Here is a 12,342-nt window from a genome sequence, read left to right as displayed (position 1 = left end):
CTCTGGGCCTGGGTGCTGTCCCTCAGCTCTTCAGCTCAAGGCTAGCACTCTACCACTTGAGCCACAGCGCCACTTCCGGCTTTTTTTTTCTGCTTATATGGTGCTGAGGAATGAAACCCAGGGCCTCATGCATGCAAGGCAAGCGTTCTACCACTGAGCCACCTTCCCAGCCTTTTAGTTACTCTTAACAGTTGATGATAGCATAGCCAAGCCTCTTGGAGGCTCAGAACATGGAAATCATAAACCTTAACACTCCACAAGGACCAGAGACACCTCCCGCCCTGGGCCACTCTGCTTTTTTCTTTCCTGAAGCTCATGGTCCACGGGTGCCCCAGGTTCTGCCTGCTCCGTTCCTTACTCTCCCCGCCCCTCCCCCTGTAGGTGGTTTCTAGAGTTCTACTATACTCTGCACTATGGGTGGAAATGCCTTGGCTGACTCCCTGACCCAGATAGGGCATCTTGTATCCAGAAACTGGGGATCCTGCTCTGTAAGAGTTGGTCCACTGCCTCAAACTCTCCCCTCCCCCCTCCTGTAAGCTCAGAGCAGTCACTAATTCCCTTGGGAACCTCCCTGGCACCATTTCTGAGGTTCCTGCCGGACACAGGCCATCCGCCCTGTCCGCTGCTTCCTATTTGATGGTTTTGTTCTGGCACTTGGCTGCTTAGCCTTCCTTCCGCACTGGAAGTCATTTCTAAGCTAGTCCTTGCTTGGCCTCAAGCTAAGAATGTTACAGACAATCAGTGAGGAATCGCAGTCCTCTGGAAAGTGGGCAGTGGCTTCTGGTGCGGTTACATCAGCTGGGATTTAGTGTTCCCACAGGGACCTGGCAGTTTCGAATGAGATGGAGTCCTGTGAAAATCAAGTGGAGAGCCAGTTCGCAAAGCTGGGGTTAGGAATGTGCTGCTATTTGTGGCCGCCTTTTGCATCTGTGCAAACATTCTGTTGATTTAGCCGAGCACAGCATATGGCTACCCCCTGCATTTGCAGCAAGTGCTCTACCTCTTGATCGCGACTCCAGTCCTTTTGCTTTTTCAGATAGGGTCTCATGCTTTGCCTCGGCTGGCCTCAGACCGAGATTCTCTTCCTCTGCCTCTTGAGTAGCTAGGATTGCAGGTGTATGTATGCCACTTCATCTGGTGCTCATATACCTATTTTCTGAAAGGTGTCACCTGATGCTTTATAGTCACTCTTCTGTCATTTCCACAACATCTGTAAGGAAGCTTCTCTCCCATCCCATTTGCTCACAAGAAAAATGAGGCATTACCCCAGGGTTGCAGTAATCCCTCCTAGGCCATGGGACCCTGGGAGCCCACACCCTTATTAGCAGTGTTTGTAAGCGCAGAGGGGCCTTGGATTTTTATGGAGTGACACTCAGAAGATGGGTGGGTTCCTCCGGGTGTGGTGACATGCCACATGCTTTGGCAGCATGGCTGGTGGCTTCCTGGCCTGTATCCCACAACAAAAAAACCTGGTGAGCTGACCTTGTCCCAGTCTGGGTGAGACCTGGTCAGATGAGCAGCTGTCATCTCTTGATTGCAAGCTATTGTTGGAGGTAGGCTGCACGATTCCAGGAGAGTCTGGAAGTTGAGTTATTTGTTTTTTCAGACACTGGGATCCTGGGGTTAATCCTTTCTCAGGCAGTGGTTTAGGGTGACAGGTTTTCTTTGACAGGTTCTTTTTCCTTTCAGATTACCCTTGTTTCTTCTGTTACCAGCTTGGTGCTTCCATGAGAAGACTCCAGCCAAGCAGAGCCCGTGCCCCAAATCTTCCATTTAGGCAGTTGGATTGGAAATTGGAGCAGTTTTCCATTTACAGAGATATTCACCAGTTTTCAGGGGTCCTTTAAGCCACCTGCAGCTGAAATTCACAGATTTAGGTGCTGCCTTTTCCTGGTTCTAAATTCTGGTTTAAATCACTTCCTCTTCCCTACAGTCTTGGCTGGTCCATTCGTGTTTATTCAGCAAATTAATTGGGATAGATTGTAAATTGCATAGGTTTTGCTAACCCGTACATTTGTCAGCTTTTATTTTGCTTTAAATGGAGTTATAAAAAATGGTTTTCCAGCAGATTTTAGCTTTGACCTGTGGACATGGAGTGGGCTTGTGTTTTTCTCTCTAGTAGTGAATGTTGAGTGGAGCTGGTAGAGGCCGGGGAGTTTGGGGATTCTGAGGCCCTCGAAGGATGTGAGCTGCGAAAGCAGCTTCTCAACCATGCTTGGTGTGGGATGTCCGCTTACTGGCTGGGCTAGGTCTCTTTTTCTTTGTCAAGTCTGCTGGGTCTTTGTTGGGAAATCCTAGCATTTGAAAAATACCACCATTTCCTGATAAGAAGAGAATTGTTGTCAGAGCTGTTGAAGGGATCTTGGCTTTCATGGGCATAAGGCTGCTTGAGAGTGGTTACCAGGGCCTCCTTATCTGGCGTCTTTGGTTACAGTGATCCTCTTCCCCTTACTTAGCAGCCCTCAAGCTCCACCCACTGGACTTGAAGAATCTATTTCTGGGCCATTCTGTCTGAGCTCTGTTCGTTGGGGTCAGTTGGAAATACAAATGGTTCTTAGAAACAAGTTAGGAATTGCTTTTGACTTTTTAGATGAACTTCCAGCCATTCCTCATACCTCTTCTCCACCTCCCTGCTGTTATCAGTCTTTTTTTTTTTTCCTTCCTGATTTTTATAATCTTCTCAGAAAGACCCATAAAGACATACATAGCCAACCCTCAGAATGCTGGGGGTTACCAAAGCAAGCTAGACCAAGAAAAACCAAGGAATTTTGATAGGCCTTGGCCTTTGTGGGACATTATCTATTTGTAAAAGTAGCCAGGGTGAGTCTAGGTGTCGTAGCTATGTGCAGAAGTCTCCAGGTGAGGTGACAGGCTTGCTCTTGGAGTCAACATCTTACTCATTACTATGCTATTTGGAACCCATTTTTTTTTGGGGGGGAAGGGGCTTATGGGGCTTGAATTCAAAGCTTGGGCTCTGTCCCTTAGCATTTTCCCTTGAAACTGGGAAACTAACACTTGAGCCATAGCTCTACTTTTTTTTTTTTTTCCTGGTTAATTAAAGATAAGAGTCTCAGGGACTTTCCTGTTTGGGCTGGCTTCAAACTGCAGTCTTCAGATCTCAGCCTCCTGAGTAGCTAGGATTACAGGTGAGCCACCAGTAACTGGCTAGAACCATTTTTTTTTAAATTGGGGAGTCTTTGAACCAAGCTGTGAAGTGTGGGAGAACAGGTTAGCATTAGCATTCTAACAGAAGTGACGAAATATTGCTGAAAGGAAAATAGTGAAGATCTACTTGAAGCAGGTGTTGGCCATTGGAGGGGCCTCGACCCTGAGGGTGAGGGGAAGCCTGCCTAGGCAGGCAGAGCCACTTCCTTACCAGTGATCTTGGGAACCTGATCTAACTTGTGTATTCCCTGGTTTACTGTGACTACTCAGTTCCCAAGTTTAGTGTTGTAGTATCCCCCATCCCCCAATTGTGACAGGAATTATTGGCAGTCATAGAGTGGTGTCATAACTACTGTGAGTCAACCTTGGCAGCCTTCTGGCACCATCTCACCCTGAACAGTTCCCTTCTTGCTTTAGTTCTTCCTGCCTTCCCTTCTGACTTGGTTGTTTGTCCCTTGTCCTCTCTGGCTTTGCAGCCTGCATTGCACACCTTGAGTGGGCCCAGGACAGTTGGTGATTGCGGATCCACATCTTAACTAGGTGCTGAGTACCAATTAGCAGGCTTTCCCTGGCCCCTCCCACCCCCTCAGTCTCTGCTGAGCCTGCTTTGTGGTCAACCTCCTCTTCTATGCTGGTCACCTCCGCATCTACGCATCTACTGATGTGGTTGCTTTGGATATAATAGAATCAAGGACATTAGCCATCTCTTCCCTCAGCTTCCTCTCAATGGGCTAATAAAAGATGCCTCAGGGGGAGGTAACTTCCTGCTTAAGTGTTTAATCTGTATCCTTCAAATGGGAATTATCTCCTCAAGGTCATTGCTCCATAATCCTTCTCAGTCTTTTTTTTTTTTTTTTCCTGTCTGTTGTGGGGCTTGAACTCTGGGCCTCGGCACTGACCCCGAGGTCTTAGCTCAAGGCGAATGCTTGAGCCACAGTGCCACTTCTGGTTTTCTGATGGTTAATTGGAGATAAGAGTCTTGTGGACTTTCCTGCCTGGGCTGGCTTTGAACCACGATCTTCAGATCTCAGCCTCCTGAGTAGCTAAGATCCTTCTCAGTCTTGTTTTGCTGCTTTTCTGTGTCACAGTGCTCAACACTCCTTTGAGTATGTTGTTCAACAGTTCATGTGTTGGGAGATGAGCCCTCCCCCTGTGTGGCAGTGTTGGGAGGTGAGGCCTAATGAGAAGCAGGGATCATGGAGCAGAGCCCTCAAGAGTGGCTCAGAGCCTTGCTTGTGGAGTGAACTCGTGTCCTTGTGAATCTGGATTAGCCATGCCTAGCATGCAGGGTATTGATGATTGGTTATGGTTAGGAAATGTTATCCAGCTAGGCTATCCCAAATGTTTGTTCTCGTTGGCATGTGTCCACTTGCCCTTGTCTACCATGAATTGAAGCATTAGAAGGCCCTGGTATTGTCAACCTCAAGGACCCTGATGCAAAATAAACTTCTTTCCACATAAATTACCTAGTCTCAGGTCTGCTATTAAGTAAAGAAGACAGTGTAAGAGAAACATTGTAGTCCTGTCCTCTGAAAACAACAAACTCCATTGGAAATGTTTTTCCTTTACCCAGAGCATCAGCTGTTCTACCCTCTTTGCTGGCACACACAGCTGTGGAGGGAGCCAGTTGTGCACACGCTCTCCATTCCTCCTCTCAGCAAGTCTGCTTTCCATTTCACTGAAAAATTGTTGCACTGAAACCCATTAACCAGCACCTGTTTTTTTTCTTCTACTTTATTCTATTTTAGTCCTCAATTTTATTTTGTTTTATTTTTAAGATTTTAAAAGAATGTTAAAGCGGGGGGGGGGGGGGGGGGGGGGGGCAGTGGCTCCCGCCTATAATCCTAGCTACTCAGGAGGCTGAGATCTGAGGATTGCAGTTTGAAGCCAGCCCAGGCAGAAAAGTCCCTGTGAGACTCTTATCTCCAGTTAACCACTCAAAAACTATTGTAGCTCAAAGTGCTAGAGCACTAGCCTTGAGCAAAAAGTGTCCAGGGACAGTGCTGAGTTCAAGCCCCATGACCAACAATAAACAAACAAAACAATTTTTATTTCCAGAAACTACAGAGAAATAGGGAATAAAATCCAACAAGGAAGAAGCTAAAATATATTCCAAGCTGCTTCCCATGTTTTTAAGGAAAGCCCCTGTGGCTTGATTTGTCCAAATTCATTTCAAGTCTCTAGACCTTTGAGGGGGTTTTGCTGCTGCTGCTTCCTCCTCCTCCTCCTCTTCCTCCTCCTCCTCCTCCTCTTCTTCTTCAGAATGCTCACCGGAATTCTTCCTCTCCACACAGTTTTAATTACACAATACCATATTACTTGATGTCCAGAATGTATTCTTCTTGTACAACTGAAACTTTATTATACTTTGTGAGCAACAACAGTTCTCTCACTCCCCACCAAACCCTGGCAAACACTGGTTTCTGAATCTGACCACGAGGGTCTCTCATTAGCCATGATTTTGGCTGGCTATGGTTTTAACTACCCACGTCAAATATTTTTTGAATATATGAAATGGAAAATTCTGGAAACAAAAAATTTGTACAAGTTAAATTGCACACGTTCCTGAGGTGTATCAGAACCTGGACCCTTCCTGCTCTTTTCTGTTCCATCCAGAGTGCTACTGGGCATCAGTGCTCATGTTCTTGTAACCCTCAGTTTACCTTTGATGGCCCCTAGAGCAGGAAGAGTGGGGCTGGGATGTGTCAATGAGAAACTGGAAAGTACTTCTTCTAAGGGAAAAGATGAAAGATCAGCAAGATGTTGAGAAAGAGAACATTTTCTCACAGTATAGTGTTATGATTGGTTTATTTTATTACTAGCTATTTTTGTTTATCTCTTACTATGTCCAACTTGAAAATCAAACTTTCTCATCAGTGTAGATGTAGGAGGAAACAGCACACAGAGGCATGGTACTGTCTGGTTTTAGGCATCCACTGGTGGTCTGGATTGAGGTTAAATCCTACTTTAGATGGTATATCTGTGTATACTATTTATATACGCATAATCGACTCATGCCATCTTCTTATATAAAGTGATGCATTGTTGAATAGTTTGACTGGTCTTGAGGATAACCTGCTATACACCAGACTATATGGCCCAATCTGTTGCTCTTAGGCTGCTAACATGTACAGCATGTTACTGTGCTGGGCACTGTAGGCCATTGTTACAGAGTGGTGTTTGTGTTGCTAAACACAGGAAAGGTGTAGTAAAAACACATGACTGTCGGAAGACTTCAGCTTTGTTACAATCTTCTAGAACTACTGATACAGTCTGTTCCTGATTAAATCAATATTATTTGGGATGTGATTTATTATATATACATGATTAATTCTTGGAAGGGAAATCAGAACAGAATATGCTATCTCAGATTCTAGAGGTTACCTGATAACATAATGAATGCAACCTTTTTATTTTTGTCGGTCATGGGGGCTGAACTCTGGGCCTGGGTGCTGTCCCTCAGCTCTTCAGCTCAAGGCTAGTGCTCTACCATTTGAGTCACAAGCGCCACTTCCGGCTTTTGGGCCTCATGCATGCAAGGCAAGCACTCTACCACTGAGCCACCTTCCCAGCCCTGAGTGCAACCTTTTACAGACTACAGAAACTAGTTTTCTTTTGATGACTAGTGTGCTGCTGTGGTCATTTCAGACCAGGTGTTTATTTCTAATGTAGTCATGGCAATATTGATCCTCTTCTTCTGGGGGGAGGAAGAGGGAGAGAAGGAAAGAAAAGAACCCTTTCTTGAGGAAGCTCATGGCTAACCATCTCTGCCTTTCTAATTCCTGGGTTTCTTAAGCAGTGTTTGTGAAGTTTCCTAAGATAGAAAACTTCATTCAGCCAGGGGCTGGTGTGTCATATCTGTAATCCTAGCTACTCAGGAGCCTGAGATCTGAGGATTGTGGTTCAGATCCATCTCAGGCAGACAAATCTAGGAGACTCTTATCTCTAATTAACTACCAAAAAGCTGGAACTAAAGACATGGCTTAAGTGGTAGAGTGTCAGCCTTGAGCAGAAAAAGCTAAGCACACATACACACACACACATACACACATACACACACGTGTGCAAGCATTCTTCATCCCATAATCCAAGTATTTTGAATGCTGAGACTTTATTCCAGCCAAGTGCCACATTTTTCTCCATCCTCCCTTCATATGCCATGATGTGATGCTTTGCAGGTTCTCTGTTGAGTGTGTTCTTTGCCTCATTTGGCCACATCTTACAGTTGTGTGCTCCTGGCTCTCAGTTGTACTTTCAGGAGGCCATGCGGCACCCCCTCAGATACCTTTTGGTAGAAGTGCACGTGATGCCAATCATGTGTCTAAAAGCAAACTTCTTCCTTTCTCTAAACCCCATGCCCTCTCCACAGCTTCTCTGTTCCTGATGGCATAGGGCAGGTTCCCAGTGCTGATTGACCCAACACGTCCTTATCACCAGAAGAGACCTTCATCTGATCACGTGCTGACTTGCTTAATGCCTGCTTCTGGTGCAGCCCTGCAAGCTCCAAGTGGTAGATGTGGATTATGCTGTTTGTCACTCTATATTCCCAGCTCCCAGCAAGAGACTTTGCACATAAAAGGCTTGTAGAAAGTGCCTATTTTGATCTCGAAATCAGTAAACAAATGCACAGACTCCATGTTTATATTTGTACTTGGGGACAAAACTCAGACTACTTCTGATACTTCCTTTTTTTCCTACTGTAGTATGTTAGTTTATGTTCCTTCCAGAACATAAATTCTTCTAGAACAGGCACTTGCATTCCAAGCACCTGCACTGGAGCCCCACAGGGCAGTGACAGAGGTTGGCAGTGTTGCAGAAATGCTCTAAGGGTCACATGTAGTAGTTTGTTGGATCTTCATAGGTAGATGGGAGGTACATCCCTTTCCAATGAAACCTGGCCATTGAGATGTTAAGTCATTGTTTCTTGTCATTGTTCTGCTACCTGGTGGCACTGGACAGCTAACCCAGTTCTTCTGAGTCCAGTGTTCTCACCATTAAGTACTATGCTGTCCTAACATCTAATTTATATGCACATATTCTGTGCTGCACTGTTCACTAAAGCCTGTACCCTTCTTCCATACACCATGTATGGCACTCACAGATGATGGAGAAGCTGACATATTGTTGTTGTTGTTGTCGCTGCTGCTAAGTCTCAGCATGGTGGAGCACACCTATAATCCCAGCACTAAAGAAGCTGAGGCAGGAGGGTCATGAGTTCAAGGAAAATCTAGCTACTCAGTGAGTTCTATGCCAGCCTGAGGTATGTAGTGAGTTTAGCCCAAAGCTGTGGTCTTACTTTTGCCGCCAGAACCTGCAGTGTGGATGTGGCCTGAGGAGTCAATGCAAACAGTTCCCTAGGATTATTAGGGGTTTTCATTTTCATTTTTCTTCTTCATTTTCTTTTCTTTTTTTTTTTTAACCTCTCCCAGCCATCTAACCTAGCCATTCACTTTCCTTTCTGTAGACACTGCTGGCAGCCGCACATTGCACTCGAGAGCAGAGACTACCCCATCACCCACCAACAACACGGGCAACGGACACCCAGAATACATTGCGTACGCGCTTGTCCCTGTGTTCTTCATCATGGGTCTCCTTGGTGTCTTCATCTGCCACCTGCTGAAGAAGAAAGGGTATCGCTGCACGACAGAGGCTGAGCAAGAGGTGGAAGAGGAAAAGGTTGAAAAGATAGGTAAAGAACCTGGGTTCATCTGTCCTTCTTTCCCTCCCTCCCTCCCTCCTTCCTTCCTTCCTTCCTTCCTTCCTTCCTTCCTTCCTTCCTTCCTCTTGGGGTTTGAACTCAGGGCCCGGTGCTGTCTCTGATCTCTTTTTGCTCAAGGCTAATGCTCTACCACTTTGACCCACAGCACCACTTCCTGGTTTTGTGGAGGCTAATTGGCTAGGATTATAGGCGAGAGCCACCAGTGCCAGCTACTTGGTTTTTTGTTTTTTTCTTTCCCCCTTTGATTGGGTATGGGGCTTGAATTCAGGCCTTGGACACGGGCCCTGAGTTTTTTCTGCTCAGGGCTAGTACTCTACCACTTAGAGCCACTGTGCCACTTCTGGTTTTCTGGGTTCTTTTTATGGGGGAAAAGGACAGAGTTTGTAAATAAGTAACTGCTTCTTGCTCTGTGAGGTACAAATGATCTCAAGACCTAGCATAGAGTAGTCTCTCCTGGAGCTTGAATACTTACAGGGCATTTTTCTGCTGTGGCCTGATGGTCTTCGGCCAGTTCTGTGTGTTCCCAAGTCAGTGCTATGCATAATTTAGCTTAAATTTCTTTCTAACTAATTTAACTGAGGACAGTAATCTCCACCTTGCAGGTAAAATGGAATGTTTTGGTGATGGGCACCTCTGGCTTCCAACAAACTTTAATCTTTACTTAGTATTCTTGAGTCAGATCCTAATGAAAAGGCAGGAACATGAAATGCAGCTTGCCATTTTCATGGTGTTCCTCTCACACTGGGGGTTCTGGCTCCCCTCCTCCCGTGAAGGTTGTGATTATCCAGTACTGATTGGGTGCCCGTGCTGTAGAAGTATAGCAGGAAGGGGAGCTGAACTTCAGTCTCATCTCTGCATCTGCATGGAGTTGCTAGGTAGTGTTGGGATATACCTGAAAGATGAATCCTGTTTCTTCTTTCCACTCATCCTTTAGGGCGCTGTCCTTAGGTGGATTCTGAGGGTTGGCAGGCTGTTATCCACATCCCGCGCGGCCCCTCCACGTCAGTCTTTTGCTAAGGTGACATTTGGAGTAGGTCACCCCCTGGGGGAGCAAACCTGCATGGCCAGTGTGGGGAGGTTCTTTGATTCTTGCCAGCTTGCTGGAGTGTTGGTTTTTCCACCCCCACTGACCTTTGAGGCTGTGGAGGAACACGGTTGTACGATGAGTCATGTATAAGCTTATCAAAGCCAAGCCGAGTGTGTCAACTGAAAGTGGAGCATCTCCCTCTGCTCCTCCTTCACGGCTGTAGGATGGCTCAGCCCTCAGCCTCCACCCTGTCCGTGTGAGCAAGCATGCTTGTGCAGGAGGCACGCCAGCCTTGGGGTGCAGAGGACACTTTGCCAGGTAAATGGAAGGGCCGTTCATTGCACTGCTGGTTCGGTGGCTCTCTGAACTAGGACAGGCTATTTCAGCCCTCTCTCTTCGTTCCAGTCCTAGAAGGCCTGACTTTTCTTTTTTTGGGTCCCATCATGGGGCTGAACTCTGGGCCTGGGCGTTGTCCCTCAGCTCTTCAGTTCAAGGCTAGTGCTCTACCACTTGAGCCACAGTGCCACTTCCAGTTTTTTTCTTTTTGCTTATGTGGTGCTGAGGAATCGAACCCAGGGCCTCAGGCATGCAAGGCAAGCGCTCTACCACTGAGCCACCTTCCCAGCCTAGGCCTGATTTTTCTTAGAGACCTATACATATATTTCTGGTGCAGAATCTCTGGGGGAAAATAAGCATAGCCAACATTTCGGAAATTTGGAAGCATATTGAAAAAGGATAAGAGAGTTTTGTAAGCATAGATGAATAACTATTACATTTAAAATATTAATACTCTCAGGGATGTAGCAGAGTGATGAACTGCTTGCTTATTAAGTGCAGGACACTGGGCTTGATCCTTTGTACTGCACAAGAAAATTGCTTTACATTTATATAGTAATCTGACGCTAAAACAACAAAATCCCATTTCTTCTGAGGGCTTTCTTTCTTTTTTTTTTTTTGGTGCTTGTACTGTGGTTTGAACTTAGCTCTCATGTTCTTTGGTTTTCTTGTTCACAGCTAATGCTGTGTACCAAAGTGGTAGTCCACTTTGGGCCTCTTAGTTAGAGATGGAGTCTCTTGGACTTTTCTGCCAGCTTGGCTTCAAACCTCCATCCTCCAGATCTCAGCCTCTTGAGTAGCTAGGATTACAGGTGCAAGCCACTGGTGCCCAGCTCCCCTGAGGACTTAAGGAAAGAATATGAGACATGTTAATACATGCAGTTCTGGTATAGATGCATTTCCATAGTGTCATTGTGGCAGTGCATGGATATTTGACCTTGAGAAGACATTGTTGGACAAGTGATTTTTTTTTAAATGCTTGTTATTCTAGCAAAGTTATAACCTTTGACATTGGGAAATTTGGGGCTGAAAGCTAAAAGTCTTAGCATGAGTGCTTGAGCTTTCTGGAAGCTGTTCAGTGAGCTTGTGGACTCTAAGACTGAATGTCCAGTTGCCTTTTAGCTTGTGACCAGTTCTAACATATTCTCCCCTCTTTGTCTTTCAGAATTAAATGACAGTATAAATGAAAACAGTGACACTGTTGGGCAGATTGTCCACTACATCATGAAAAATGAAGGTATGAATACTTGAGCATTCCAGGACAATTCCGTATTCTCCTTTTGTTATAATTAAGTAATTGTATTCATTTAAATTTTTGTGCTGGTCCTGGGGCTTGAACATAGGGCTTGGGTACTATCCGTTAGGTTTTTTTTACTCAAAGTTGATGCTCTACCACTTGAGGCCACACATCCATTTCTGGATTTTTGGCTCATTGGAGATAAGAATCTCACAGACTTTTCTGCCTGGGTTGGTATTGAACCTCAATCCTCAGATCTAAGCCTCCTGAATAGCTAGGATTACAGGTGTGAGCTACTAGTACCCACCTTCTTCTTTTATTAAAAACCTGTTCAGGAGAGTCAAGATTTGTAGGCTCTGATTTTGCTTTAGTTCTCTAGTTCCCTGGCTTCCAGCATTCTCCAGCCTTGAGGATATCTTTTCAGTGAATTTCTGGGTGCCAGTTGGTTCCTGTTGCAGAGAGCTGGCTGTGGAGTTTCATTTCACATCCGGGCCTTACCACTTCCTGAGTGTGTGTAATTTGGAGAAAGTTCTCTTACCACATGAAGCCTCAGTTTCCTTCTGTGGAATGAGTTTTTATGGTATTTACCTCATTACGTCACACACAGAACAGCACGTGTCAAAAGCTCAAGCACTCAAATAGTGTCTATTCCTTTTTTTTTTTTTGGCGCACTTAATATATTTGTGACAAAATAGTAACATATAATAAGCTATTACAACCACTTTCTTTTTTTCTTTTTGGGTCCGGTCGTGGGGCCTGAACTCTGGGCCTGGGTGCTGTCTCTCAGCTCTTCAGCTCAAGGCTAGTGCTCTACCACTTGAGCCACAGCACCACTTCCGGCTTTTTTCTTTTTGCTTA

At 45.5% G+C, this 12,342-nt stretch overlaps 1 protein-coding gene across 1 annotated transcript in view; it reads left to right on the top strand.

Moving 5' to 3' along the window:
* Rell1 (RELT-like 1) overlaps positions 1-12,342 on the top strand; it is a 53,755-nt gene that overhangs the window by 16,126 nt on the left and 25,287 nt on the right. Inside the window, exons 2-3 of the mRNA XM_013008974.1 lie at positions 8,630-8,854; positions 11,413-11,484. Of these exons, the coding sequence (XP_012864428.1) occupies positions 8,630-8,854; positions 11,413-11,484 (297 nt within the window). The remainder of the gene's footprint in view (positions 1-8,629; positions 8,855-11,412; positions 11,485-12,342) is intronic.

Source organism: Dipodomys ordii, unplaced genomic scaffold (assembly GCF_000151885.1).
Source record: "Dipodomys ordii isolate 6190 unplaced genomic scaffold, Dord_2.0 Scaffold8, whole genome shotgun sequence".
NCBI classification, from domain to species: domain Eukaryota; kingdom Metazoa; phylum Chordata; class Mammalia; order Rodentia; family Heteromyidae; genus Dipodomys; species Dipodomys ordii.
The sequence above is the reverse complement of the archived record's forward strand: the minus strand, read 5'-3'. Positions and strand labels throughout refer to the sequence as shown.